This window comes from Nanorana parkeri, unplaced genomic scaffold, assembly GCF_000935625.1.
Source record: "Nanorana parkeri isolate BGI_ZX_2015 unplaced genomic scaffold, ASM93562v1 scaffold3209, whole genome shotgun sequence".
In the NCBI taxonomy this organism is placed as follows: Eukaryota; Metazoa; Chordata; class Amphibia; order Anura; family Dicroglossidae; genus Nanorana; species Nanorana parkeri.
This window is the reverse complement of record NW_017309477.1, coordinates 1-26,165: the sequence shown is the minus strand read 5'-3', so window position 1 is coordinate 26,165 and position 26,165 is coordinate 1. Positions and strand designations below refer to the sequence as shown.

The following is a 26,165-nucleotide window of genomic DNA, read 5'->3' as shown; positions in this document are numbered from 1 at the left end:
GGCTGACAGTCCAGTCTTTAAACACTTTAACAACAGCTGCTCTTGAACATTTAACGAATTCTGCTGTTTTGCTGATACTCGCTCCATGGCTCCGAGCGCCAACAAACATCCCACTATCAAAGGCTGTTAAATCGCGTTGTTTCCCCATATCTTCGGGAAAAAATCACTTCTACTGTCGTAGTAATTTTTTATCCAGCTGTATTTACTAAAAAAAATAAATACATAGCAAAATAGAATCACTGAGGATCACCCCTTTGTCAGTATTACTGTCGTCATTTTAAGCTTATGGTCCTAAACTGTATTTCCACTTTTGCAGCTAAATTGGGATAGCACCTATTTTATGCTTGTTCTATTCCCAATAGGGCTGAAACAACTATTCAGTTTAATTGATGATGAGAATCGTTGTCAACGATTCTCATTATCGATTTAGTTAATCTGGATCCCCTGCTTTTCTTCTCCCTGCTGGGAACCAGTGCTCAGCGGTGAGGCGAGCTACACCCCTCCTCCCCCGCCCCCGCTTTGGCTCTGCTCCCGCCGCTCTGCAGCTCTTTTCTCCTCGCTGGGAGCCCGCTGCATGCAGAAATTTGTATCGGCAGAGCAGATTGGAGGGGATGCAGACTGCAGCAGCCGGCATCCCTATGGGGAGGAGAGAGCGACTGTTGTGGTTTGAGCGGGGAGAGCATTGGTGAAAGTGCTCTGTGTGATGTACGCCCAGCCCGAACCCACTGTACGTCAATCACGCGTGACTATATGCAGTTCTGAACCGAGCGCTGTGTTACAAGGACGTGGCGATACCACTCTTAGCCTCACCCTGCACAGATATTAGCTCATGCAACACAATCTCAGGACAGCAGACTGAGCGCGATTGTCACCAGGGTTTGTTAACTTTGCAGTTAACCCTTTAAAAACCACATGTTCGCTGCCACCATGTGTTTTTTACAGAAACACAGACCGTTCCCAGCAAATGCTGTGACAATTTAAAACACTTAAAGCCTATGATACCGCTGTCCTCTCAGACAGGAATATGACAGGATTCGTATTTAGAGTGTGGAGATTAGCTTAACAATTCTTAAGATCATGCTTTAATAAAAGAAACGGTGCAGAAAAATATACAGAAAAAGATAATAGAGACAAATCTATATAACAGTAAAATAAAAGGTGAGTCCTGGTTTTAGGAGTTCTGACAGAGTCCAGATTTCAATAAGCAAAAAAGAGGTCTGAAAGGCTCCTCAAGCAAACTTGCACAGATGATGTCCAGATTTTAAAGGAGAACTCTTCTGCGAGGTTAAGACTTCTTGTTGTAGTTCCTTTTCTTGATGTTTCAAAACAAGAGCCTCTCTTGCTGCCTCTGCAGCATCTTTTTGTCAGCCCTCTAAGGGGTGCCACATAGCACCCCCTAGAGGGCTACGGCTATTTGCACTTAATTTTACAATATCACAGTCCAATTCTGAATTATGAAATGCAGCTGATATTGTAACTCAGGTTTATGACTTGTGGATGAATGCTGGGTCACCTGGGTCATTTACTCTACCAGACCTGCTTGTGTTTATATCAACTTGTCAACTGCTAATAGATGAGTGCCTGCCATAAAAAGGTTAGAGATGATTTAGGGACTCTCTCTTGTGGCTTCCACATTAACCATCTTCACTGTGCTCCCATCCTCACAGAAAACTCACCAAAGGTGATGCAACCGTGTAAATATATACATAGTTCAAAACCAGGCTCTCAGCATCGATTCCCCTTCTCTCTCTGTAATTCACACATTGGGTCAGCTTGTCATTACTTCACCATTGTCATGAGGCTCCCAGTAGTACCAATATCCCATCATAGACAGAGAAAGTGACAGAGAATAACTCAGGCTAAAAAAGCTTTCATGTATAAAAATTTGACATCAAAGTGCACTTGCATAAAATGTGCTGTGTCCAGCACAAGAACATATGCCCCTGAAGCAAATATACAGGTCAAAAACCTTCTAAGCAAAACAGCTGTGTTCTCCCAAGAAAAATAAAAGAGTGACTGATGTCAGTAGCCTCTGCCCTACAAGTTTTGTCATCTTAGGACTCCCTCAAGAGCCGTTAATAGACCTTGTACTCCTGAACTGACAATCGATAACTTCAAGGAGAACTATGGGGTCAGTGTTTTTCCCCATAGTTCTCTTTAGGGTAACGGGAGGACACAAACTAGCGTCCTCCCGTTACCCTAAGCTCAGTATACCGCGAGCTACAGCTCGCGGTATAATGAGACGCCGGAGCGGATTCCGACTTAGACGTCGGGATCCGCCCAGCTGCGTGAGTGACAGCTGGCTCTGCCTATCTAGAGGCAGAGCCAGCTGTACCTACCCCATCCTCCGTCCGTTCCGCCAGTCAGTGCTGGCAGATCGGAGCAGGGAGAGGGGAATCCAGCCCCTCCCCCTGTCACGGCAGAGAGCCGTGACAGAATCGAGAGGTGAGCGAACCTGGTATGTGTTCGCTCACCTCCCGATCTACTGAGCCAACCTGTGACAGTCTTATTGTCACAGGTCGGCTAGAACTATGAGGTGAGTGGAAATCACTCATCTCATAGTTCTCCTTTAATCAAACCACAAGTCTGTAGTGTGGATTACAGAAATTGAGTTTTAGTATGTTTATTATCCAGGCGTACAATCCGTAATTCTTTGTCTGAAAAGTTGATTAAGTCTTGTTTTCTTTTTTTCTTAGGACTTCAAAGAAATGATGGTCTGAAAGCTGTGGAAGTATTGCCTATTTTAAAAGAAAAAGTTGCATACCTGTCTGGTAAGTTTTTCCATGTTAAAAACTAGAAAGTAACAATACTGCTGTGGTGCCTTAACTGTGAAAATAATCAAAATATTTCATGTACCCTTGTGGAACCCTTAGTCTCCAGACTGTATACTAGACCTTGTCTGTGCGGTTGACACTAAACCGGATATGAGAAATGTCACCAGCACACCAAGTTCCTTCAAGGATAATCAATCGTGGGTTTATTGAAAGCCCATGTCAAAACACACAAGCGCTTTTGGGGCCGCACAGGGTCCCTTCTTCAGGCATAGCAATGACATAGTAACAAAAACAGTGAGAGTATATATAGACAGACATAATTGCAAACAGTTGCTCACGACACTCCCCTTTGACATCATAATGACATCACAAAGACCGCATGTAAACATTTAATTAGCAATCAAAGTGGCAAATCTCACTAAACCTGCCCCCCTGAACGTGTACCTGTGCTCAGACTATGGGCATTAAATGATTTGCATATTAACTAGGGCTGGTAATGATTAAAATTTTCGTGTTCGATTAATCGAAATTTTTTTAATCGATTAATTTTGATTAATTATAACGCACATACAGATCCAACTACATTGGCCTATACACATACAGCACAGCAATGAAGTAATACAATGAACTAGGATCACACTAATCCAGCACGTTATTAATCTCACGTGCCCCACTCAAATATGGCCGCCACTTGAGTGGGGCAACTCAGAATAATAACGAGCTGGATTAGTGTGATCCTAGTTCATTTTATTACTTCATTGCTGTGCTGTATGTGTATAGGCCAATGCCTTGGCTGGCGCTCGTGCAGAAAGTTTCAAAAAATGTTTTAAATCGATCAAAAAGATTAACGATTAATCGAGAAATTAATCGTTAATTTGCACAGCCCTAATATTAACAAGCAGTAAAAGCTTTAGAACAAGATCTCATTTATTTCCTTAGCTGCTTGTACTGAGAAGAGATTTTCATAGATCACAACAAAGACTCAAGTCCAGTTTCATTTGTCAGTTTAGAAACATCTGCTGTTTACATTAGAAGGCTGCTAGGCTACCAATATCTCTGATCTCTCATAAGGTGCCCATACACTGCACGATTCTCGTACCAGAATCGTGGGAAATCCCGCGATCGTACAATATTTTTTTTCCAAGTGCCTTAAATGCTTGTTCAGCATATGTAAATACTTCGTTTATTTGCACTTTAACAAGAAAATTGCCATAAAACCTATTTTTTTTTATTTCTCAGCCACATTGCACAACTTGATAGAAATATTTAAATATTGCTGCTTACATTTAAGTTTTTTTGTGTATTTCCACTTTTGCAGAGAAATTTGAAAGTAACAGCACTATATGTTTTGGTCTTTCCATTCAAACCGCATACGGAATAGAGCATGTATTTTGCAAGCAACAGCTCAAAAAAAGTTCTGCTATGTGAATGAGAAACATGTAACAAATAAATATAAAATAGGCACTATCCCATTTTGGCTGCAAAAGTGGAAGTAAACTTAAACGCTTTGGAAAGCTATGTTTAATTTGTGTGTGTGTGTGTGTGTGTGTGTGTGTGTGTAACACACTTATAGTGGGGTTTTCTTAAATTTCATTGCAAAAGAGGAAACACATTTTAGGTGCTAACCCCCACCCTCCTGGCGATCAACACTCCCATGTCCAAACCAGATGGGCAGTGTTTCAGGATCTGGCAAGCCACAAAAAAATGTAATAAATGAAATGGGGTAAAAAAAAAAAAAAACCTGACATAAGGACGTAAAGAGCAGTATGTTTTCTCAGGACTTTGTTTTTCTGGAACATGACATTGTTGTGTGCCTATTATGTGTTTCCCTGCTAGGAACTACACGTCACTTACAGCTAAAGGAGTGTAATTGTAAATGTTTTTGCCTTTGATGCCGATTCAGTGGTGGAATACCTTTTTTTTTTTATCCATGATTGTGATATGCATGCATTGCAGATCTATGTGCTGTCCCTTTCAGATGTTTAATTTAACCCTTTTGCTCCCAAGCCCTCGAACGCTTTTAACCTCAGCTGGCCGCACCGATTTTGCAATTGTTCCCATTGTTTTGATTTTCTACTGCTGAGTTGCTAGCGTGTGTAGAAGACCCCCCCAAACCATAAATTTTCTGAAAGCACATGCTCGGTAGAATAAAAAGATGGTGCTACTTATTCTATAGGTCCTGCTATAATTGCGCAAATGTTTATCAAATCAATGTTTAAACTGATAAAAATACACAATTCAATTGATAAAAGCACACTGAAATTGGCATCAGTGCGCACATTTTTCCCCAACCAAATCTTAAAGCTAAAACTGTATTGAGTTAATAACAAATATTTGTACATTTTAGATTTTGCCTTTTTGCGAAACGGTAAAAAAAAGTAACGCAAAACTGTAAGTGACTTATGTTGTTTGTGCACTGTTTTGTTGTGTGTGCTGTGATTAAAAGGATACAGGGCTTTGGGGAACATCAGGAGTCTAAACAGACCCCTGACATTTCCATTTTGAAATGAAAAAAAAAGAGGGTGCATGCACGCAGCGGACAGAAATGGTCACGTCTTGATACCACTCCGTTCTACTTGGACCTTCTTTAGCTTACATTAGCTGATTCACAAGCTTGTACCTGGCAGTGACGGGCTGAGGATTTGCCCCGCATTACTTGGAACTCGTGAGGACGAGCATGTGAGGGGGACGACAAACTACTTTCTGCCGTTGACTCCATGGCTACGGAAGGTCAGGATCTCTTCCATGGCTCTCCTGACGGGAGCAACAGAACCTGGACACCTCCATTCTTGCTCATATGCGGGTTATCATTTGCGAGGAAGTCCTCAAGGAACTCTGGGATATTGGCCACCGCACCAACGCTTTGGAAGATGGATGGACGATGCCACCATGGTGTTGGGCCATGAGACCAACATTGAGAATCTGCTCGTCTGATGCAAGATATCCTTGTAGATAATGAGAACAAAGCACGCCACAGCAACATGCGCATTCACGGTTTGCCTGAAAGCGTTGAAGATCTATGCGGCTCAGTAACTGCCTTGCTTCAGGTATTGGCACCCGACATCCCACTGGAGTGGTTGGAGATGGACAGAGTTCACAGAACCCTGTTACGTAAGCTTGCTAATGGGCCCCCTGGGGACAGTATAGCTAAGTTTTTCATTACTAGGTCACTAAAGATCATGTTATGCGGGTGGCTCGGGGCTCCCCAGACTTAACTTTCCAGGGTCGTGCTTCTAAAATCTTTTAAGACCTGGCCGCAATCACAATTGTCAAGAGGAGGAATTTGCGCCCCGTACTTGCTGATCCTGCAAGCTGAGTTGATCAAGTATTGATGGTGGTACCAGTTCCGCCTGATCCTTACCCATCGTAATGTGGCCTACCAGTTGCATACCCTGGAAGAGGTTAGTTTATGCTTTCTGAAGTTGGGGACCAAGGCTGCCTGTGGAATCTACTCCTTCACCATCGGGAACTGCTCCTGCTTGGGCAGGCTCCTCATCATCTCAGGCTTTATGGTCCAAAGTTACTGCTGCACAAAGATTTTCTGCCTTGAGTTATCAAGTTTTTCAAAACATAGGACTAGGCTGATGGTCATGTCTGCTATGCCTGGTTGTTTCACTGGATACAGGCTGGTATACTTACCTACCTGAAGAGCCTTGGTGCCTCCCTCCTCCTCCTGATGCGCCCATTGTCGCTTCGCTTTACAGTTTTTCATAGCCTGGGGGATGGAGAAGATGGCTGGGAAATTTTTTCCCACTCCCTATTCTCCCCCCCCTTCCTTCTTTTTAGAGCTTCCTATTCTTATTGTCTGGATCTTGCTATCATTAATACATTTGAGCGTATAGCACACCTAGTGACCTAGTGAAATGTCGATTTAATGTAATAACTCTTAACGTCCAGGGCCTGAATTCGACGGCTAAGAGATGAGTTGTTTTTTATTATTTGTGTACTCGATGCATTGACGTGGCCTGCTTCCAACAATCTAATTTCACCGATTTTTTTTTTTTCCCCCCCGTTCCCCTAAACTTTTTTCTTCTTACCCCCAGGTGTTTTATGCCTCTGCAACTTCTAGGCATAGGGTAGTGTTAATTTGTCTTTCTGAAAAACCTGGGTTTTCAATGTACAAAGCAGATTGCGATCCCCAAGCTAGATACATCATGGCACTCTACTAGGCTCTGAAGTTACCTTTTTGACGACTTATGCTCCCAATGTATCCTATATACCCTTTTCTTTCTCACCTCATGGAGCTTCTTGATCACCATCAACGAGGTGTCATGTTCTTGTGCGGGGGTTCAAATGCGGTGCTTAACCATGGTCTAGATCGGTCCTCTCCAACTTCTCAGACATCTTTAGTTGGACCCCTGCAAGCTTCAACAACTGTTGGAGACAGCTGGGCTTGTTGATGCTTGGGGAGAATTGCACCCACAAACATGTGATTTTATACTTACTGTCCTGCACCCACAATATATTCTCCAGAATTGACCACATCCTGATCCCGCATAATTTCTTTCCTGTGGTGACGAACACTAGCGTTTTGACTTTTCCCTGGTTGGATCACGACCCAGTGCTTTTGACTTGTGCTTCCTTGGTCTTCTGTCGTGGCTGGCTACTTAATGACCACCTGTTGTCTCACACTGATATTTTGCTTTTGCTGCAACAGGAGACACTGGAATACTTTCTCATCAATAGGGATTCAGGTCCCCCTATTCCCCCTATTCCAGTTGTCTGGGAAGCCTTTAAATCACATCCCGACGACAGAAAAAAAAAAAAAGCGGTAAGCGTCGGGGAGAGTTGGAACAGGAATTGGAGCATGTTTCTCAAGCCTTTAAACCCACTCTTTCTTCCTCCCTTAGGGTGGATCTGGATAGGATTAGAGCCAAGCTTAATCTATGCTTGACCAACTTTGCGGAGTGTCAAACTGCGGTGGCCCAAGCAAAAATGTTATGCTTTGAGTAATAAACCTGGCTCTATGTTGGCCCACCGCCTTCTCTGTGTGAGAGATGACTTATGCTATTAAATAATTGCAGTCAGGTAAGAAGCCTGGACAGGAGGGCTATTCTGTTTTTATATTTTGGCCCTGCATCTGGCGTATATTTTCAAACCAATTAAGAATGGTCCTTCACACTCTCCTGATTTGCTAGCTGCGAGAATTGTTATGTTGCCCAAACCGCATACTGATCCCCATGCCTGCGCTATAGACTGATATCCCTGTTAAATGTCGACTTTAAAATTCTTGCTAAGATCCTGGCTAACAGGCTGAACCAGTTTCTAGGTCAATTGATACATAGAGATCAGGTGGGATTTGTCCCTAGACGCCAGGCTGGGAATAGTATTCGTCGTGTTGTTCAGCTCATTCCCGCAGGTAAAGCACATTCTCTCCATGCTATTCTCTTATCGTTAGAGTATCAAATACCTTCCTAAAATCTATCATGACAGTGTTTTATTTTTTCTCCTAAGAAATGGGGCTTTCGAGATCAGTTTCTCCAATGGATTTCTGCTCTCTACTCCTGCCCCAAAGCACAGGTTTGCTATAGCAGATTTTCTTTGGATTTCTTTTTGATCCATCGGGGAACTAGACAGGGGTGCCCGCTCTTCCATACTTTTTATTTTGGTGTTGGAGCCTCTGGCGATTGCTGTTTGCTGTCATCCCAATATACGAGGTGTGGAGATCGCTGGCACGCCCCATAAAATAATGCTGTTTGCGGTTGACATTTTGTTGCTTCTTTCTAACCCTCACATATATTTGCCTTTTTTTTTGTCCTCTTTTTCTTTCTGACTTGGCAGTTATCTCAGGATTACACATTAATCAGGAGAAATCTAAAGGTGGCCATACACTTTACAACCATCGCAAGACTTTAGTCTTGCGATGGTTGTAAAGTAATTTAAAAAACGTACGATCTGCACATCTTGGACAGGCAGATCGTACATGCGATCATCGCAAGCCCGACCCCTGAGGGGCGGGCTTCCGATGACCGCAATGCTGAACGGGCTGTGTGCGCGTGCGGCATTGATCTTACGATCATGCTAAAAACCAGCCGAAAATCGTACAATTCTCGGCTGGTTTTTCTAGCATGCTCCTTAGACAAAAGACGTGCGACCGTACAGTAAAAACGGTTGCACGTCTTCCACACACTTTGCGATTATCGCACGATCGCGGGATTTCCCGTGATTATCGTGCGATAATTGCACAGTGTATGGGCACCTCAAGGCCTTGAACGTTTCTTTGGCTCCTGATGCCTTGGCGGGTATTAAAGCTATCGCTTTCCGTGGCCCTCTAGGTTGCCGTATTTGGGAATACACTTGGTGGCAGACTATTCTTTAGCGCAAATTATCCACCCCTTTTTTGTGAACTTACTTGGTAAATGGATAAATGGTGGTTGATTCCTATCTCCTGGGTTGGTAGGATTCATGCTATGAAGATGTCTTATCTGCTGAAGTTGCTGTATTACTTTCGCACTCTACCTGTGGTGGTATCTAGTCATATACTCTGGATAGAGCAACATAAGAAACTAACATTTGTTTGGGGTCGGGTACTTCCTCGAGTGGCTGCATCTACGCTATATAGGCACAGGTTGGTGGAGGGGTTCCTAATTTAATTAACTATTTTATGGCGTCGCAGCTTGCCCCTTCAACTTCTTTGCATGCTACTCAAGAGATGCCTCTCTGGGCCTGTTTGAATGTTGTGGATGTCTCCCCTATCCTATCCTCCTGTGCAATTTGTTGTGGCTATCCCCCTTTTCCCGTCTGCACGACTTAGACCCTACTGTATGCCAGTCCTTAAGCCAATAGGATAGGGTTAAGTTTTCCGTAGGCCTGGTCTCTCCTCAATTGCCACTGACTGGTATCCAGTATCCCCCCCATGTTTACCCCAGCTTATGATAACCCTCTTGTGTTTCCGAGTTGGCCACGTCATGTGTTGCTGTTTGCGCATAATATTTTTATGACTACAAGCAAGCATGGAAGCTTCCGCATTTGGAATTCTATCGCTACCTCCAAAATAAAAACTTTGTAGACTCTCTTAGCCGGGGAAAGACGGACACACCCTCACAGAATTTAAAAGGAAATGTCTACATGATCCACATGGCCCTGGTGTTTCGCTAGTGTATTGGAATTTTAATACGTCATGTTCATCACATAAGCTACTGTATATGTCAAATTGGGAAGCGGACCTTGGGTCTGTCTCGAACGGGCTAATTGGTGCCAGACTGCTAAAAGCTTTTTTTAATGTGATCGCTCAGGAGAATTCGTATAAGGCACTAATGAGATGGCATTTGACACCATATAGGATAGCCAAAGCTTTACCGGGAGTATCCACCAGTTGTTTCCGGGGATGTGCCTCTCGTGGCACAATGCATCATATCTGGTGGGTGTGCCCCAGAGCATAAAGGCTTTGGATACGAGTGTACAATCTTCGCTCAGTTTTATGTTGCGAATTGACTTGTTAACCCTGGAAAGCCCTTTTGTTTCGACATGTGTCCAATCTTGGGGCTCTTGAAAGCAAATTGTATAATTTGTTTTCTTGCTACTGAGCAGACGATAGCAAGGTCCTGGTGACCACCTACATTGGGCTTTTGGGATGTTAAACAACGGATTACTGTTACCATGATCAATTAAATATTTACGGCTGTCCTCTGTGATACTCATTCGATGTTCTTAAAAATAGGGTCTCCTTGGGTGCAATATCTCCGATCATCTGGATGTCACCATTCCTTGTTAAGCCTTTGGTTTCCTATTTACATCGGCATGGCCTCGCTCGGGATGTCATCTTCGGTCTTCCAATTTCTTTTACTTTCTCTTTTCTTGTACTATCTACCTATTTTGCTCTCTCCTTTGCTCTCTCCTTTTTTCCTCCTTTCTACAAGTTTCTCTTTAGGGTGTGTAGTTTGTATCCTTTTTTTTATATGGCAAACTGCATTAGTGTTTTTGCCTCAGTCTTGGTATCAGATTTTTTGGATGTGCATAGCCTGGTCTCTTGCATTTGCAGTATGTATGGGATGACGCTCTTCTACTGTTAACGGGCCTTTTTTTGATTATCGCTTCATGACTGTTCATGCATCTCACTAATCTTTGATTGCACTATTTAGGATGCCTGATTATTCTTAAATATATGCACATTGTTGGTTTGGTCTTTTATTGTTCATAACCTTTCTTTGTTCTTTTTTGAAAATTCATTCAAATTTATGTGCAAGAAATAGAAAAAGCCCTCCATCTCTTTTTTCTTTTCTTTTCTTTTCTTTCTGCAGCCTCTGTTCTAAATGAATGGAAAGCACTTGGTACAGAGGCTTTCCATTCATTCAGAAACCGGTGATTTGTAAATATTTTATGATCATCTAGTTATGAATGGGTAGAAGCCTCCTTAGTGAGTGCTTCTCCCCATTCAGAAACTCATGAATGAACAGGAAGTGATGTAAAGCACTTCCTGTTCACTTATAACTGGGGACACATAGAATGACTTCTATGTGTCCCCAGTTGTTTACAAACATTGGAGTGATCAGCTGATCACTCCAGTGTTTGCTCTGCATACAGAGGATCAGTAAATATCAGATATTTACAGATCACCCACTCGGCTACACATGGAGCCGCTGTCATCCGGAAACTGACAGGATGACGGTGTCTCTGCTCTCCTCCCTGCTCACTGCTCCTCTGCCGCTCGGCCATCCTGATGAGCATGACAAGCTCATGGTCGCTAAAGCAACCATGAGCTTATAGCAGAAGGGAGAATGCCACCGTCGTAAAGGCTTTGAGGTGGCCAGCTGGAAACAGTTGTGTTCCGCCATAAGTCTTACGTTGGTGGCAGCGAAGGGGCAAATGCAGAGGCCCCCAGTGCAGCCACACACTTGTCCTAGTGGTGACTGATGAAAATGCAGTCCATGAGATTGCAAATGGAGACTTCAATGGTTAGATTGCCAGACAGCATTTGTTTTTTAGTCGCCATGGTGGCCTGGCAATGGAGATTTGTTCTGCTCTGGTTTAACCCTTTCACTGATGGAGCGTTTGGTATTTGCACATGTTAAAAAGCAAATTATAAGCCTGTAGATTACTGAAAACCCCCCAAATTATATTTTTCCTGAAAGCGGAGACCCTGTAGAACAGCAGTTCTCAACAGCAGCCAGAGGAAAAAAAGAAACCACCATAGGAATGCATAGTTAGATTCCTATTGGCTATTTCACTTTGCAATAGCAAACTAGCTATTGCACCCGCCCTCTGCTGCTGCCAATCAGCAGAGGGGTACCTGAAGTTCTCCATCAGCAGACAGCAGCAGAGGGCGGGTGCAATAGCTAGTTTGCTATTGGCTATTGCAAAGTGAAATAGCCAGTAGGAATCTAGCTATGCATTCCCAATGGTGTTTTTTTTTATTCTGACGGCCTACGCCAACGGTTCTTAATCTGTGGGTCGCTGTGTGATTTCTGCTGTGCTAAGTGAGAGTCCTCCTCAGCCCTCTCCTAGCGCAGCAGTGTCAGTTCTCCCACCACGCCGCCAGATGTTGCTGCAGCAGCCGTGTCATCCCTAAATTTTACCGTTGGGGGTCACCACAACTTGGCAAATGTTACCAAGGGGTCCCGACCCTAGAAAGGTTGAGAACCACTGCTGTAGAATAACATGGTGGTAGTTACAATTTTGTGCGTTGCATGATCTTAGTAGTAAATGGAAGTATTTAGTAAAAAATAAATGCACTTGACATAAACACAATATTAAACCCAATTATTTGGTAAAATATAAAAAGACGAGGTTGCTCTGAGTAAGTAGAGATCAACCATGTCAAGCTTCAAGATTGTGTGCACCTGTAAAATGGTGAAAAACTATGGTGCCCTAAATTGTCCATAACTGACTCTTTAACCACTTCCAGCGGGTTCACACTGTGTCTCTCCCCCCCCCCGTTGCGAACGTTGGAGTGAGAGCAATAACTCTAGGCCCATCAATCACTGTTAGCACTAAACTTATGAGCTGTAAAAGCGTTTAAAGTGTCACCTATGGGAAATTTTGGTTATTGTATTTTTTTGCGGTTTCCTATGGGAAATTTTTGTTATTGTATTTTTTTGCGGTTTTATTTACGCAATTTTAAGGCTTGACATGTTTGTTATCTATTTACCCGGCTTGACCCTATCTTTTACATTTTACCAAAAAATTTAGCTTTATATTCTTTTTCTGTGCACTAAATTTCATTTTAGTGTATTTTATCCAAAAAATACTTGTTTGATTACATTTGCGCAAATACCATGCGACATAAAAAATTGCAACTAGCATCTTTTTATTCTACAGGGCCTCTGCTTTCACAAAATATCATTGTTTGGGGGTCTGAAGCTTTTTTCTAGACAAAAATTCAGATTTTATCATGTGTGTGCAAATGTAAGAAATTGCTCTGGGCAGCAAGTGGTTAGAAGCTTTTATAGGTCCTCAGTTTAGTTACCCATGAATAATGGCCCAAGAATTATTGCTCTCTCTCCGGCATGCTCATATGTGGTGCAAATGTTTTTTCGTATGTAGGTGCACCTGATGTGTGTTGCATTTGTATGTACACGTACGCTGGGGGCACAGTAGACTTTTTCAGATGCGATTTACATTTAAAAAAGATCGGGAAGTGAGCGAACACATACCGGCGCTCGCTCACTTCTCGAGCCTGTCACTGCAGAGAGCCAATGCTACCAAGTTAACTAAGAAGCGCTGCGGCAGCTGCAATTTGAAGCTTCCCTCTGGTTATTCTAAACCTCTTTGTGACTTATGCCTTCAGAAGTTACTAACCTCTGAATCCACTAGTTTTATTAAAGGTTTTCTGGATTGTATGAAGACAGAGATGGTGGCTACGGTACAATCTAGTGCTCCTATGTGGACAGGGGCCAGTCTTCTGGTACCTCAGGGGTACAACAGAAACCAGTCTCTCTCACTGAGGATTTGGATAGAGCAGTGTCAGATTCTGGCTCCGGATCAGATAGTTCTCTAGAGGAGGGCGAGACCATTGAGGAGTCTGTTGAGTCTCGCCCGTCTAGGCATTTGTTTTCCTTAGAGGATATGGATTACTGGCTTCAGGCCATATACACCACTGAGCAGATCCCTGATCCCCCTAAAAATTTGTATGTGCAAGAGTTTATAGAGGTTTGTTAGAGCCTCAGGGAAGAGTTTTTCCCATGCATCAGTCGTTAAAGGATTTGATAGCAGGGGAATGGAAGGATCCAGAGAGAAAATTCTTAACTTTCAGATCCTGGAAAAGGTTTCCTTTTAGGACAAATATTTTAAATGTCCCAAATTAGATGCTTCTTTAGCGCAAGTTTCTAAGAGTGCTGACCTTTCGTTTGAGGATGCAGGTACAATAAAGGATCAAATGGATAGAAAGGCAATGACAATGTTACTTCTTACTGGTTTGACCAAATCTCCATTTGAGCCGGTATCAGGGGCACTTATTAAGTGGTTGTCCCTTTTAAAATGTTTCTTTTAGCTATTACCTCAGCCGGAAGAGTGGGAGACCTTCAGGCCCTATCGATCAAAGACCCGTACTTGACTATCCTCCCAGACAGAGTAATTTTGAGACCAGATCCACTATCTTCCCAAGGTCTCATCCCAGTTTCATAGGTCTCAGGATATTGTCTTCCCTTCATTTTGTGATGATCCAAAAGATCAGAGGGAGATGGTGTGGTATGTTATTTGTTGTTGGGTTGTCCCCTCGTTTACTGGGGTGGTAGTCTACTTTTATCACAACTGAGGTACGAGGGGAAGTGGAAGGGCTTTTAACTGTTTTACTAATTGTGTTTCCTGTAGAAGGTGGAACCAATCATCTCTCAGGTTGCTGTCCTGGAAGATTCCTAGAAATACCGTTACCGGTAAGTCTAACGGAACATTTCATAATTATGCTGTTCCTTAATCTACAGTCACAGCATAATAGCTGTCAGCTTGACTTGCACTGTTTTTAGTCCTCAGCAGGAACATCATCTGCGTGAGCAAAGGTCGCATTCATTCTAGTACTGCAATACATGTTACAAATCTATGTTAACATTACTTGTTATGTTGTGCATTTTAGTGTTATCTCTATCCTGCATCACCGTATATGACATCCTTTGTGGGATGTATGATAGTCCATATTGCTCCAGAAACTTGTGACACTTATGTGCAGCAGTGTAAGCACAAGCATACCCTATTTCATGTGATGCAAAGTATTGCAGCCAGTGAATATGTTGCCAGGGGCTGTTTGCTCTATAACACTTATGAGTGATTTTATTTTGATACTCTTTTTGATGTACCAGTTTGTCATATTTGCAGTACAGATGTCATAATGTGACTTCTGTAGCAATGCGGTTTGTCTTAATCATCCACCAGGATGGTTGATCAGAGAGATGGCTGCACCCACCTGTAGCAAACACAAGGCTAGAGAGTTTCATTCACCCATGGTTCTTGTGTGACACAGACACAGACACAGTCCTAGGGGAGCTTAGTGGTGGCTGGGTAGGTGCTCAGGGGACACCGATCACAGGGTCAGGCCTGGTGGCCCCTGGACTCTTCCCTCGGGTGTACATGTGACCAGGTTGTCACTTTCTCCTTTGAGAACCCCAGCGCCCAATGCCTGTGATGCTTAAGTGTTGGGATACTGCAGCTTCCTGTGAAGCCAGCGATGGGAGTTGCAGCATGTGACAAGACGACCACCCAGATAGCAAGCAATTGAGCTGCAAGTTTGAAAATGACTTTCTAAAGTATTGCAGACTTGCCAAGTTTCACAATTTTGTTGCACAATTACAGCAAGTCTCCATGGCAAGTCTCCAGATCAACGTGCTTTGCAAAAGTGCTGTACACTTGCAGAGCTCTTGCTGTAGACTTACCAAACAAATTTGCTACAAATTCAAAAAGTGTCAACTAGAACTTGTGCTGCAAGTGTTCTGCAAGTCTACAACTTGCCAGGAATGTGTGCTGCAAGTTAACAAGAATTACAATTTAACCCTGCCACATGTTTGTGGCAAGTTATTCTTGCTATCTGGGCAGGAGGTGACGCGTGAGGTACTCAAGCATTCTAGGAAGTGCAGGGCAGCGTTTCCAATGGCTTCTAGAGCAATTGGGGAGGAGACAGACATGGGACACAGGCGCAGTGCATGGCATCTGTGCCGGATCAGTAGGGTGCCTAGATCATTTTTTGCTGAGTTTGCAAACCATGAAGGATGAGAAAAGAGCTGCTGCGGCAGAGCAGGACACCCTCTCCATAGTGGTAAGCAAGACCAGAAGGCCTTTACTCTTGTGCTGTTGGTCTTTGTGGGGAATTTGGGATTTTCTGGATTGTACGTTTTTGCATGTGTCCTGAGATGTTGGATGTTCCCGAAAGGGTTAATATGGGGCTTATAGGGGGATTGCTGCCCTTTTTTAAAAATTGGTACCATTTTTGAACTCCCCTTGGGGGGAGGGGGGGGAGGGGTTGTGGCTTCTGTGCAGCCTTCCTCTGGTATCCCATACAGCGCATGTGCCCCCGCCATTTTTTTTTGTTGTAGTCTGGCAAGCCTTGAGCTGGCCACATGTGGTTACTGCTGATGTCTTACTGCCAGCTCAGGGAGGAAAAATCTCTTCACAGCACACTGCGTCACTCCCTACTGTCTTGAGAGGAGTTTATTTCTGTAATGACTGACCTGTTGGAGTCCTTAGACCGCAGGGGGCATAAGTGAAACCCCCTCACTTTCCCCTTAGGAGTCCCCCTCTGACCTTCTGTCTGCCTTTGCACTCACTGAGGAAGTAGAAGGGACTGCTTCCTCTTCTGTGGACCCAGCCCAGGTAGAGGACCTGTTACCTGATATCTAAGCTCAAGGCCACTGGTTTTGTCCTTGTATACATACTGCGTCGACCTGTGTTTTTTAACGTTGCCCAAACTTGCTAAAACCTTCCCTCGCTCTTAGTCGCTGTATGTGGACTGGGATCAACTTGAAACATTTTCGTTTTGGTCTAGGGGTTGAATTAAAGAAGATATATGCTTACCTGATCCTTGATCCCACCTGGCTGCTAGACTGGTCTCCACAGCCTCTACTTATGGTCCCTGTGTGTGTTGTAAAGTAGCTACCACTCCATGCTCACTCCCATAGTCGACTACAATCTCATGTTTAGTTTACTAATTTGTATTGAGATTGTAGTCCATCATGAGCGCAAGCTTGGAGCAGTGGCTACTTCACAACACACACAAGGACCATAAGGAACAAAAAGTAGACAAGGACCATAAGGAACAAAAAGTAGCCACCCTTCAGAAGCAAGGACAGTGCCAGCAAAAATTCAGAGATGATTTGAGGATCTTACAGCCAAGTGATGCACAAATAATCTTCAATTTTGCTAATAAAGTTAAAGCAAGCAGTAGACATGCAAAAACATTAAAAGATTTAAAAAGTTACCAAACCACTTATTACTTAGCTGTGTCTCTGTCGCTTGGTCCCGTCCGAAGATCTAAAGATTCTCAAGCAGACGTGAAGGACATATGCGCAGTAGAGATCTTCTTCAGCTGGGAGAAGCGGAGAGACACAGGGTAAGTTGATGCACGCAGACCGGGAGCGTGCACACACACAGAGACTCCGTGGGACACAAAAGACACAGCAGTCAGCGCTGGATCAGAGACCGCCACCAGTGCTGGAAGGACTCCTGAAAACTACTGGAAAGAAGAGGATGATCGAATCAAGAGGCATCATTTAAGGTAAGTAGGTAAGTCCTTAAAGCAGCATGGGGGGGAGAATGTGACTTTAATGTCACTTTAAGGTACTTGAATGCACTTGAGATTTAACTGCTGAGTTTAGTGTCCCTTTAACTCCCCTATGCACTGTGATGTACAATCCAGAAAGAAGTATTTTTGATTTATATGTAAACATTTTCTTGGAGTATATTACAGTATGCAGGACCCTCTTTTCTGCTTTCTGTGATCCACTCTTATACTGCTTGTGGCAAAACTGAGGCAGGCTGTGAGTGGGAGGGGTTATACGAGGTTGTTCTTACAGCTCGGATTGTGCCAGTGTTCAATTACCTCAAGGTAGCTGCATAACATATTAGTTTCAGAATGAATTCCCTGTATTTTGATGTACTCAAACAAATTTTACATTTTACATCCTGTTTTTCCAGAAGGAATTGCAAAAGTGCTGTGCTGAATTTCTAATCTTTGGAAAAAATATATGCCACCAATGTATAGATAAGATATAGATGTGTGCTGATACACCTTCAGTACTGAAGAAACGAATGGGCAGTCTAAAAGTGGAAATCAAATCCACCTTTGATTAATTCCGGTCAGTACTGGAGGATAAAGGCCCAGACAGTGACAGATGATCGGCCCTGGATGCACACAGTTTGCATCCAGGGCCACCCATCTGTCCCTTTTATGTTTGTAAATGCTCAGATGTGCGTAGTCCCGGCATCTCTGTCTGTCATTGATTTGTGCAGGCTTCTTTGCCCGGCTATACCCAAGCACCTGTCACTATTGAGCACAGAAGTCATGCTATTTTGAATGCTGTAGAGCTTTCCTCAGCCGTGTGAATGAGGCCTTAACCAACCATTCTGAGTCTGTTGAAGGGGTACTGCTGAGACCCCGAAAGCGCTTGTATTGGATGGCGATTTGTCAATAAAGGACTTTTTGCTTCAAAACTTTTGGTGTGCTGGTGACAATCCTTACTAGCTCTTAACCACTTGAAGACCCGGTGTTTAGACCCCCCTTCCTGGCCAGGCTATTCAGTTTTTTTGCTATATTAAGGAAAAATTATTGAAAATATTGAAAAAAAAAGTGTTTTTAAATTGTTAGGAAACAATTATTATTACCCATATTTTTAGTAAAATATACAAGACGGGGTCACGTCGGGTAAAATAGACACCAAACATGCCACGCTTTAAAATTGCGCGCACCCGCGAAATCGCAAAAAACGACTACCATACCCAAAATTATTCAGGGGGCTCCAAGACCCCTATTGTCACCTAGGACCCCCCTGAAGAAGCCGATAAAGCAGAGATCTGCTTCATCAGCTTCTTGCAACATCTCAAGCTGTGCAGCGACACAAGAATGCGGAAGTGATGTAATCTACACCACTTCCGCATTCTGACAGCGGAGAGGGGACTGGAGGGAGGTTGTGTACCGACCGACCTCTGATCCCCTGTCAGAGAAGCACTATGCTCCGCTGTGCCCAGTGCGAGCCCGGGACCAGTGTGACAGCGGGAGGGGGGCGCACATACCGGGACCTCATACAATCCGCCGGCTCTATAGCTGGCGGATCACTTGTATGTTAACAGGCATCGCTGCCTGTTTGTAAATTTTAGGACTTTCTCGCGTGAGGGGGCGTGTCTGAGCGGATGTCTAAAGACGGCCGGCCGGGAAGTGGTTAAAGAAAACCCCATCAACACAGACACCACGCCCCTTCAAAATCTACATTTGTCAACTTTGTACTCGAGGGGGATGAACCGAAATGGAAATTTCTAAATTGAAAAAAAAAATTGTCAGGCCCAGAACTGAAAATTTTACATTTTTAATTTTTCCAATTTTTTTTCCAATTTTTTTTTCAATTTCTTTATATTAAATTTTTTTATTTTTATTCATTTTTTATATTAAATTTATGTTTTACTTTTAGGGGCTTCGGGGAAATATTAGGGGTCTAAACAGACCACTGATTTTTCCCTTTTTAAATAGAAAAAGAGATTGAGGCTGCAGAGTCCTCAATCTCTTTTTCTGCAGCCCCTGTTATAAATGAACAGGAATCCACTATACTGACTGCTCCTGCTCATTCATAACATGGCAGTGTTTGCTATAACCTCAATCATGAATGAACAGGAGGTGATGTAAATCACTTTCCATTCATTCATAATAACCATACCATATAACCAATATATACCATATAACCAATAACCATAGTAACCATTCTATGTCCTCAATTATGTACAAAACACTCAGCGATCGCCGAGTGCTTGTACCTCACTCTCCTTCCTGACAGCTGGAGGCTGGGCGAGCGATGCAGGGAGGAGAGCTCAGCCTCCTGTGACAGCGCTGGCTGTCTCCGACCACACACCGCTCTGCCGGACAGTGACAGGAGGCTGAGAGGTATGCGAGGAGAGACTCCGGCCGCACGCAGCGCTCGGCCGCCTGTGACACTTTATCTCCTCCCAGCTAAGGACACAGAGCAGCGCCCAGCGGGGAGGAAAGAAATCAGGGATGTGCCGCTGTATCGGCAGAAACATTGCACTTTTGGCATTTAGCCAAAAGTGCCATTTTTGGCTGATATATCGGTGCATCCCTAATCTAAATAAATTTTCCAGTGGAAGAGATGGATGAGCTCATGAAAGCAATGCACACCACTGAACAAATATAGCAACGAGTACAAACAGAGTGCTGAAAAGACACAAGCCTTCCTAGTCCATCAGTCTATGAAGAGCATCATTCTCCAAGAATGAAGGGAACCAACAATGTGGCTTTTTTTGTTCTAAAATCACTCAAAAGGAGATTTATGGCCAGCATGAGTAAAGATTTTGGGAGGCACAGCTGACATTTGAGTTCCCCGATGTGAGATGTAGGTTTGGAAATAAAAAGCCTTCTTGGAAGAGCAACCAGAAGAACCAGTAAACTGACAGAGAACTAGCAAGGAAGGAATGGGCTTTCAGGAAAGGAAAAGGCAAAAGAAGATAGTTATTCAGTCCTTCAGATACAGTGGCCAAAACTCAACTCCCCAAAGAGGGTTGGGGAAAAATGATGGGTCTTCTTCCCTTGTGAGGAGAGCAATGCTCCAACTGATTCACCAGATTATCATTAAAGAGGGGTACAAACTCAAACGCTCTCATCCAGCTCCCAAAGATTTTTTTATAACACCCTACTATTAAACCTGATTAATGTAAACTGCAATGACAGACACTTGGAGAAATTCTCCAGCAGCATGTAACTGCACGTGTCCCCATAGATCAGAGGGGGTAAAGGGGTATTTTTCTGCACAAGAAAAAAACTTTGGGTGTTGGCAGGGAAGAAGACAGACGATCGTCTGTTCTGAAATGGGACCCGAATTGCATCACTTTCGGTGCCTCTGCTGTCATTGCTCAGCTGCACAAGCTATTGGAGTGCGATCCGCGCTCCAATACCTTATTTGGAGTGGAAAGGTGACACTTGGGGTCTAATTTACCCCTAATGTCACCTTAATGAGTACCTGTCACCACTAATATGCTATCACACGGAGGGGCTTGTAAGCCCCCCTACTTGATAGCAATTAAGTAAAAAGAATGCAAAATATATGTGTGCATGTATTAACATAAACACATGTCAGGTGCACCTACATGCGAAAATGACAATCATACTACTAGGTATCGCCACGTGCGCAATAAATGTGAAAGCAATAATCCAGGGGCAAATATTCATGGATATCACTAAACTGCCAACCTGTATGGGCTTTTAAAATTTCGCCCATGAACAATTTGGGGTACCGTATTTTTTGCTGTAAAATGGACGCATGCAATTACGAACGTGGGCATGTTGGGTATCTATTTACTCATTGTAACCTTATTTTTTTTATATTTGATTAAAAAATGGGTATTGTGTTTTTGGGCACTAAAATTAGCTTGCATGCATTTTTTTTTACATTTTTCGGTTGGCTAAAGAGCTGCTCTTCAATAGCTTATTTCTAGTGTAAAGGTGAAACTGGGGGTCTTTTGGAGAGCAATAATTCTAGGGCCAGTATTTTGGGGTATCTCTAAATTGATGGCCTGTGGGGGCTTTTAAAGTGTCGTCTATGGACTTTTTGGGGTACTGAAGTTTGTCGCCATTTCACGGACGCACACTGTTTTTAACCTGGGCATGTTGGGTATCTACCGTATTTTGCGGTCCATAAGACGCACCGGACCATAGGACGCAGGGAGGTCCGGCGCGCCTTATGGAGCACTCGACTGACAGAAGCTGTGACAGAAGCTGCAGTTAGTGACCGCTGAGACAGGTGGCGCTGTGATTATAGCGCCACGGTCTCAGTGATCACACAGAGCAGACGAAGAAAGTCCGTTCTTCGTCTGCTCTATGGTGATCTCGATCGTCGCAGCTGCTCGGTTTTAATACGAGTGATCTCATTAGATCACTCGTATTGAACGAGCAGTGGCTCCTACTGCTGAACGTGATCGCCGCCGCCGCTGCTCGGCTTTAATACGAGTGATCTCATTAGATCACTCATATTAAACGAGCAGTGGCTCCTACTACTCGCCCGGCGCCCGAAACTGCATGTCTCGGGCGTCGGGATTCGCTCCATAAGACGCAGGCACATTTTCCCCCTCCTTTTGGGGGGAAAAAAAGTGCGTCTTATGGAGCGAAAAATACGGTATTTACTGGGTGTAACCTCATCTTTTATATTTTATTTTAAAAAATGGGTATTTCAGGGCATTTAAGTACATTTTACAATAAGTTTTGGGGTTTGATAAGGAGTTGCGCTAATATTGTGCAACATAAAAATTTGCAGCTGCTAACATTTTATTCTAGAGGGACTTGGCTTTTAGAAAATATATAATGTTTGGGGGTTTTAAGTAATTTTCAGGCCTAAAATGTGGAATATTAACATGGGTGCAAAAAAAAGAAAAAGGCCTCAGTCATGAAGGGGTTCTGCCTCTAGTTCAGCTTTAACGTTCTGTGCTTATCATAATTATGTGGAGTGTTACAGTCATAGTTCTAAGTAATATACACTGCCTCAGTTTCCACTTAATATCTCTAGTTTATGCTTGATTTGACCTTTGGTATTCATTGTAGTGAATATTAACCACACCCAGATAATTTCCTTTTCATATGTAGTGGTAATGTGAACAGACTCCTGGATCTACTGCTTATACCCTGGAGTCCGTTCACATTACCACTTTGCACTAAAGGGCTCATGTTAATGCAACATGCACAATTCATTAGTTGAGTTAGTGTCGAGTTAGTGTGTTGTGGTGCTATTTTTTACATTTTGTTTGTGCTTTGCTTTACAACCTTTTAATTTTGAACGGGTTGCCTTAATGCAGTATGCCACAATGTGCCTCGATGCATGAAAATGCAGGTGCTCTAGTACACTGCATTTGGTCTGAATAGGCCATTCATTTTTGGAAAATGCTGAGGAAGTATGGCAGAACAGGTCTTTAACCTTTTTACTGCCACCAACGTAACTGCTACATTGGTGGTAGTAGCGTCATGTAAACAAACCCACAGCTGCAATAGCAGTTTTGAGGTTTGCTTTTTTTTTTTTTTAGAGCATACTGCCCTCTGTTCGCTTCTATGGTGCTATTTTTCTGTGGCCCCTACCTGTCTGAGCACCACCTTCCTTGGGCCCTGGGCTCACCTGCTTCTCCTGGGTGCCTGGGACCAGAAAAATAAATGTGTATGGCGGCCAGGGGGAGATGGAGGTAGTACAAATATTGTGTGACAAAAAATAAATGCCACCATTTTTTTCTACTTCATGCTTCCAGAATAATGTTTACTGACCAAAACACTCCTGTTACATTTGTTAGGCAATGACAGCCTGTTGAAGTTGCACCGTCATGGAAGATTCTAAGATGGCTAGTGGTAAGTGTAATTCTGGGCTTTATTTTTACTTTTCAAACATTTTTATTTTTCAGGAGGCAGAGATAAACGAGGGGGCCCAATTTTAACCTTTCCATCACGAACCAATCATGACAGAATAAGGCAAGAGGATCTCAGAAGACTTATATCATACCTGGCTTGCATACCTAGGTTAGTTTTTTTCTTTTTATTAAATAACAGCTAATGTTTCTCTAATAATTACCATTTATTTATGAAATTTGTAGTCTGTGTGAGTGGAAAACAAAAATCAGGTGTAGTAACTCTTGGCCTGATGACTGTTGAGGGGAAAATCCAAAATTTTAAAGTTTCCTCCAGAACAAGGAGGAAGGATTAAATCTTCCAGTGGGAATTCATTTTACCTTCTGCATAGAACTGCATATTTTGCTACTGTGGGATGTGCTTTCATCAGATTAAACCACATTGTTGTGCCTACAAACCTGTCTTGCCCGCTGATCTACTGACATGAGTACATGGAATCCCTGACCTAGAACAAGTGCTGTATGCAGGTCTGTATGATGATCCAACTTAGTCAGGTGCTCCAGACTGAAGCAAGGGACAACCAGGATTCTAGCATTTTCAGGGGGTGAGCAATCCCTTTCTTCATTTCTCGCGCTGTGCATATTTCTTTTAAACTTGGTTCAGTGGTGTGAGGATGTTGCTGCATGTGCATCCTCTCAGGGGAGTGCTGGATGTTCAGTTTTTATTCCCTTACTAAGGTGTCTTCAGTTGTTTATGTTTTTGACTGCCATTCTTGTGATGTAAGATACTTTGCTGCTTCCTGAGTCAGCTCCCTGCTTACTACACAGAAGTGGTGATGTTGATTAAATATCCAATGAGAAGGCAGGAGGCAGTGATGTGACATAGAAAATGGTATTGCTGAATCAGTGATTTGCACACGTTTGGTATCACTGCACACGCTGGATTGAGAGCAATAATTCTAGGGTTATTCTATGGTTAAAAGTCTGTAAAGTCATCACTTTCAGGTAAAGTGTTGCATAAAGACAATTTGGGGTACTGAAGTTTTTCATAGTTTTTCTAGACGTACACAATTTAGAGGCTTGACATGCTAGGTGTCTTTGCACTCTATTTACTTACTGTGTTCATGTGCACTAAAAATTAATTTGAATGCATTTTTTTTTACAGAAAATGTGGGTTTGATAAATTGTTACACTTATACTGTGTGACAAAAAATTACAACTGCCAGAAAAACTATACATTTAGGGGGCCATGAGCAATTTTCAGCACACAAATGTGAATTTTAATGTGTAAAATAAAAAAAAAAACTAATTTGCAAAAATGGTTCTGTCAGCAAAAAGTTTAAAGCTGAACATCATGTTCGAGAAAGTTAACCTTGCAGGGAGGGCCCCTTGGCACTGCGAGGGCTAAATTCTCATTTTGTCCAGGGGATAGTAATAAAGTTATATACTTTATTCCTGGTATAGCCTGAAAGCCTGGTATAACTTGAGAGAAAAGAGGGCACATGACAGCCTATGCTTTTTTTCATATTTCTTTGCACTAGCCGGTGAGTCAGGTGGAGCCAGCCTATTACAGTAGTAGTGTCCACTGCCACAGACATCATGCCTATCTAATCCAGGTTTAACACCCTCTTTAGCTCAGGGGGCATAAACATGATGCTCAGGGGGTCTTATGGGAGGCTAGGGGAAGGGGGAGAAATAAAAAAATAAGAGCAACGCCGTTTCCCACCAAGCAGCAGAAGCAGTATGGGCAGAAACAGGTGAGGCCAGGTTCACACGTAGGCGATCCGTGACCACGTGGCAATGTGGCAAGAAACCGCTCACGGAAACGCACACCACCACAGATGGCGGTGCCATTATTTTCTAATGGCACCCTAGTCGCCCCAGGCAGATTGCGTGACCTCCCAACGCGATTCCGCCCATGCAATCATGCAAGATTGCGGTTTAAAAACCTGTGAGACAAGCGCTGTGTGCATCTGCACACAGGACGCATGTCCCGGGATCGCCGAAGTCTGCACCAGCCCTGAGGTACGTTCCCAGCAACGTGCAGATGTGAACCAGGCCTTAAGTAGCAACCATCTGGCTGTGCAGCGTGGAAAATGTGTGAATATTACAACATTGGCTGTACAGAATAAAAAATCATTTGGCAAGAATAAATGTAAAACTTTTTATATACTTTAAAAGAGAAGTATGGGCCAACCTTTTTCGGCCATAGCTCTCACAGGTAAACATATACTAATGTCCTCCGGTGACCCTGATTCAGGCAGCTGAATCCTCCTTTGCTGATTGACAGCAGCCAGTGGGCGGGTGCAAGCACCAGCCTGCTTTTGGCTTTTGCAATTTAAAATAGCCTATAGCAGGCTGGCTATTGCTCCCAGCCGCTGGATTGGAGACTTAACACGGGCTTTCTACCACTGGCAGAAAAGGGGGCACTAGGGCAGCAGCGTAGACACGGGAGCAGCAGCATGGGAATGCAGAGGCACAGCGGTCTCTACTTCCCGCTGGGTGCCGCCTCCAGCGCTCGGCTCAACTAACCGATTCGACTAATCTATAATGAGTATCCCTGACGATTCTAATTATCGATTATCAATTAAAATTAATTGTTGCATCCCTAGTTGGTAGTATTTTCTTATTTAGATCTGCAACTTGAGACTAAGACTTCCCATATTAATGTACCAAGAACATTTAATATCTCCTGATTTTTTTTATTGGTTTGTATTCAGGGGGGGTAATTATCTCTATCTCTTTGCCTTTTCTCTGGGAGGATTCTCCTTACTGATCTAGCCACTTTCCTATCCCTGGAGTCTAGTTCATTGTAACAATCTGTTTACCCAAGTTTGAGGAAACCCTCTGTTGGTCCGTTCTTTAACCACTTGCTGTCTGACCGTTGTAATTAAATGGTCGGACAGCGGCTTCTTGAATGTGGGTGGGCGGTTT

The 26,165-nt window shown here is 43.3% G+C and overlaps 1 protein-coding gene across 1 annotated transcript in view; it reads left to right on the top strand.

Annotated features, from left to right (window-relative positions):
* Window positions 1-23,403, top strand: part of LOC108802910 (triple functional domain protein-like) — a gene marked incomplete at its 3' end in the record, with an annotated part of 62,093 nt that extends 38,690 nt beyond the window's left edge. The window contains exons 2-3 of the mRNA XM_018574755.1: window positions 2,697-2,771; window positions 23,289-23,403. Coding sequence (XP_018430257.1) covers window positions 2,697-2,771; window positions 23,289-23,403 — 190 coding nt within the window. The remainder of the gene's footprint in view (window positions 1-2,696; window positions 2,772-23,288) is intronic.
* Window positions 23,404-26,165: the final 2,762 nt, after the last annotated feature.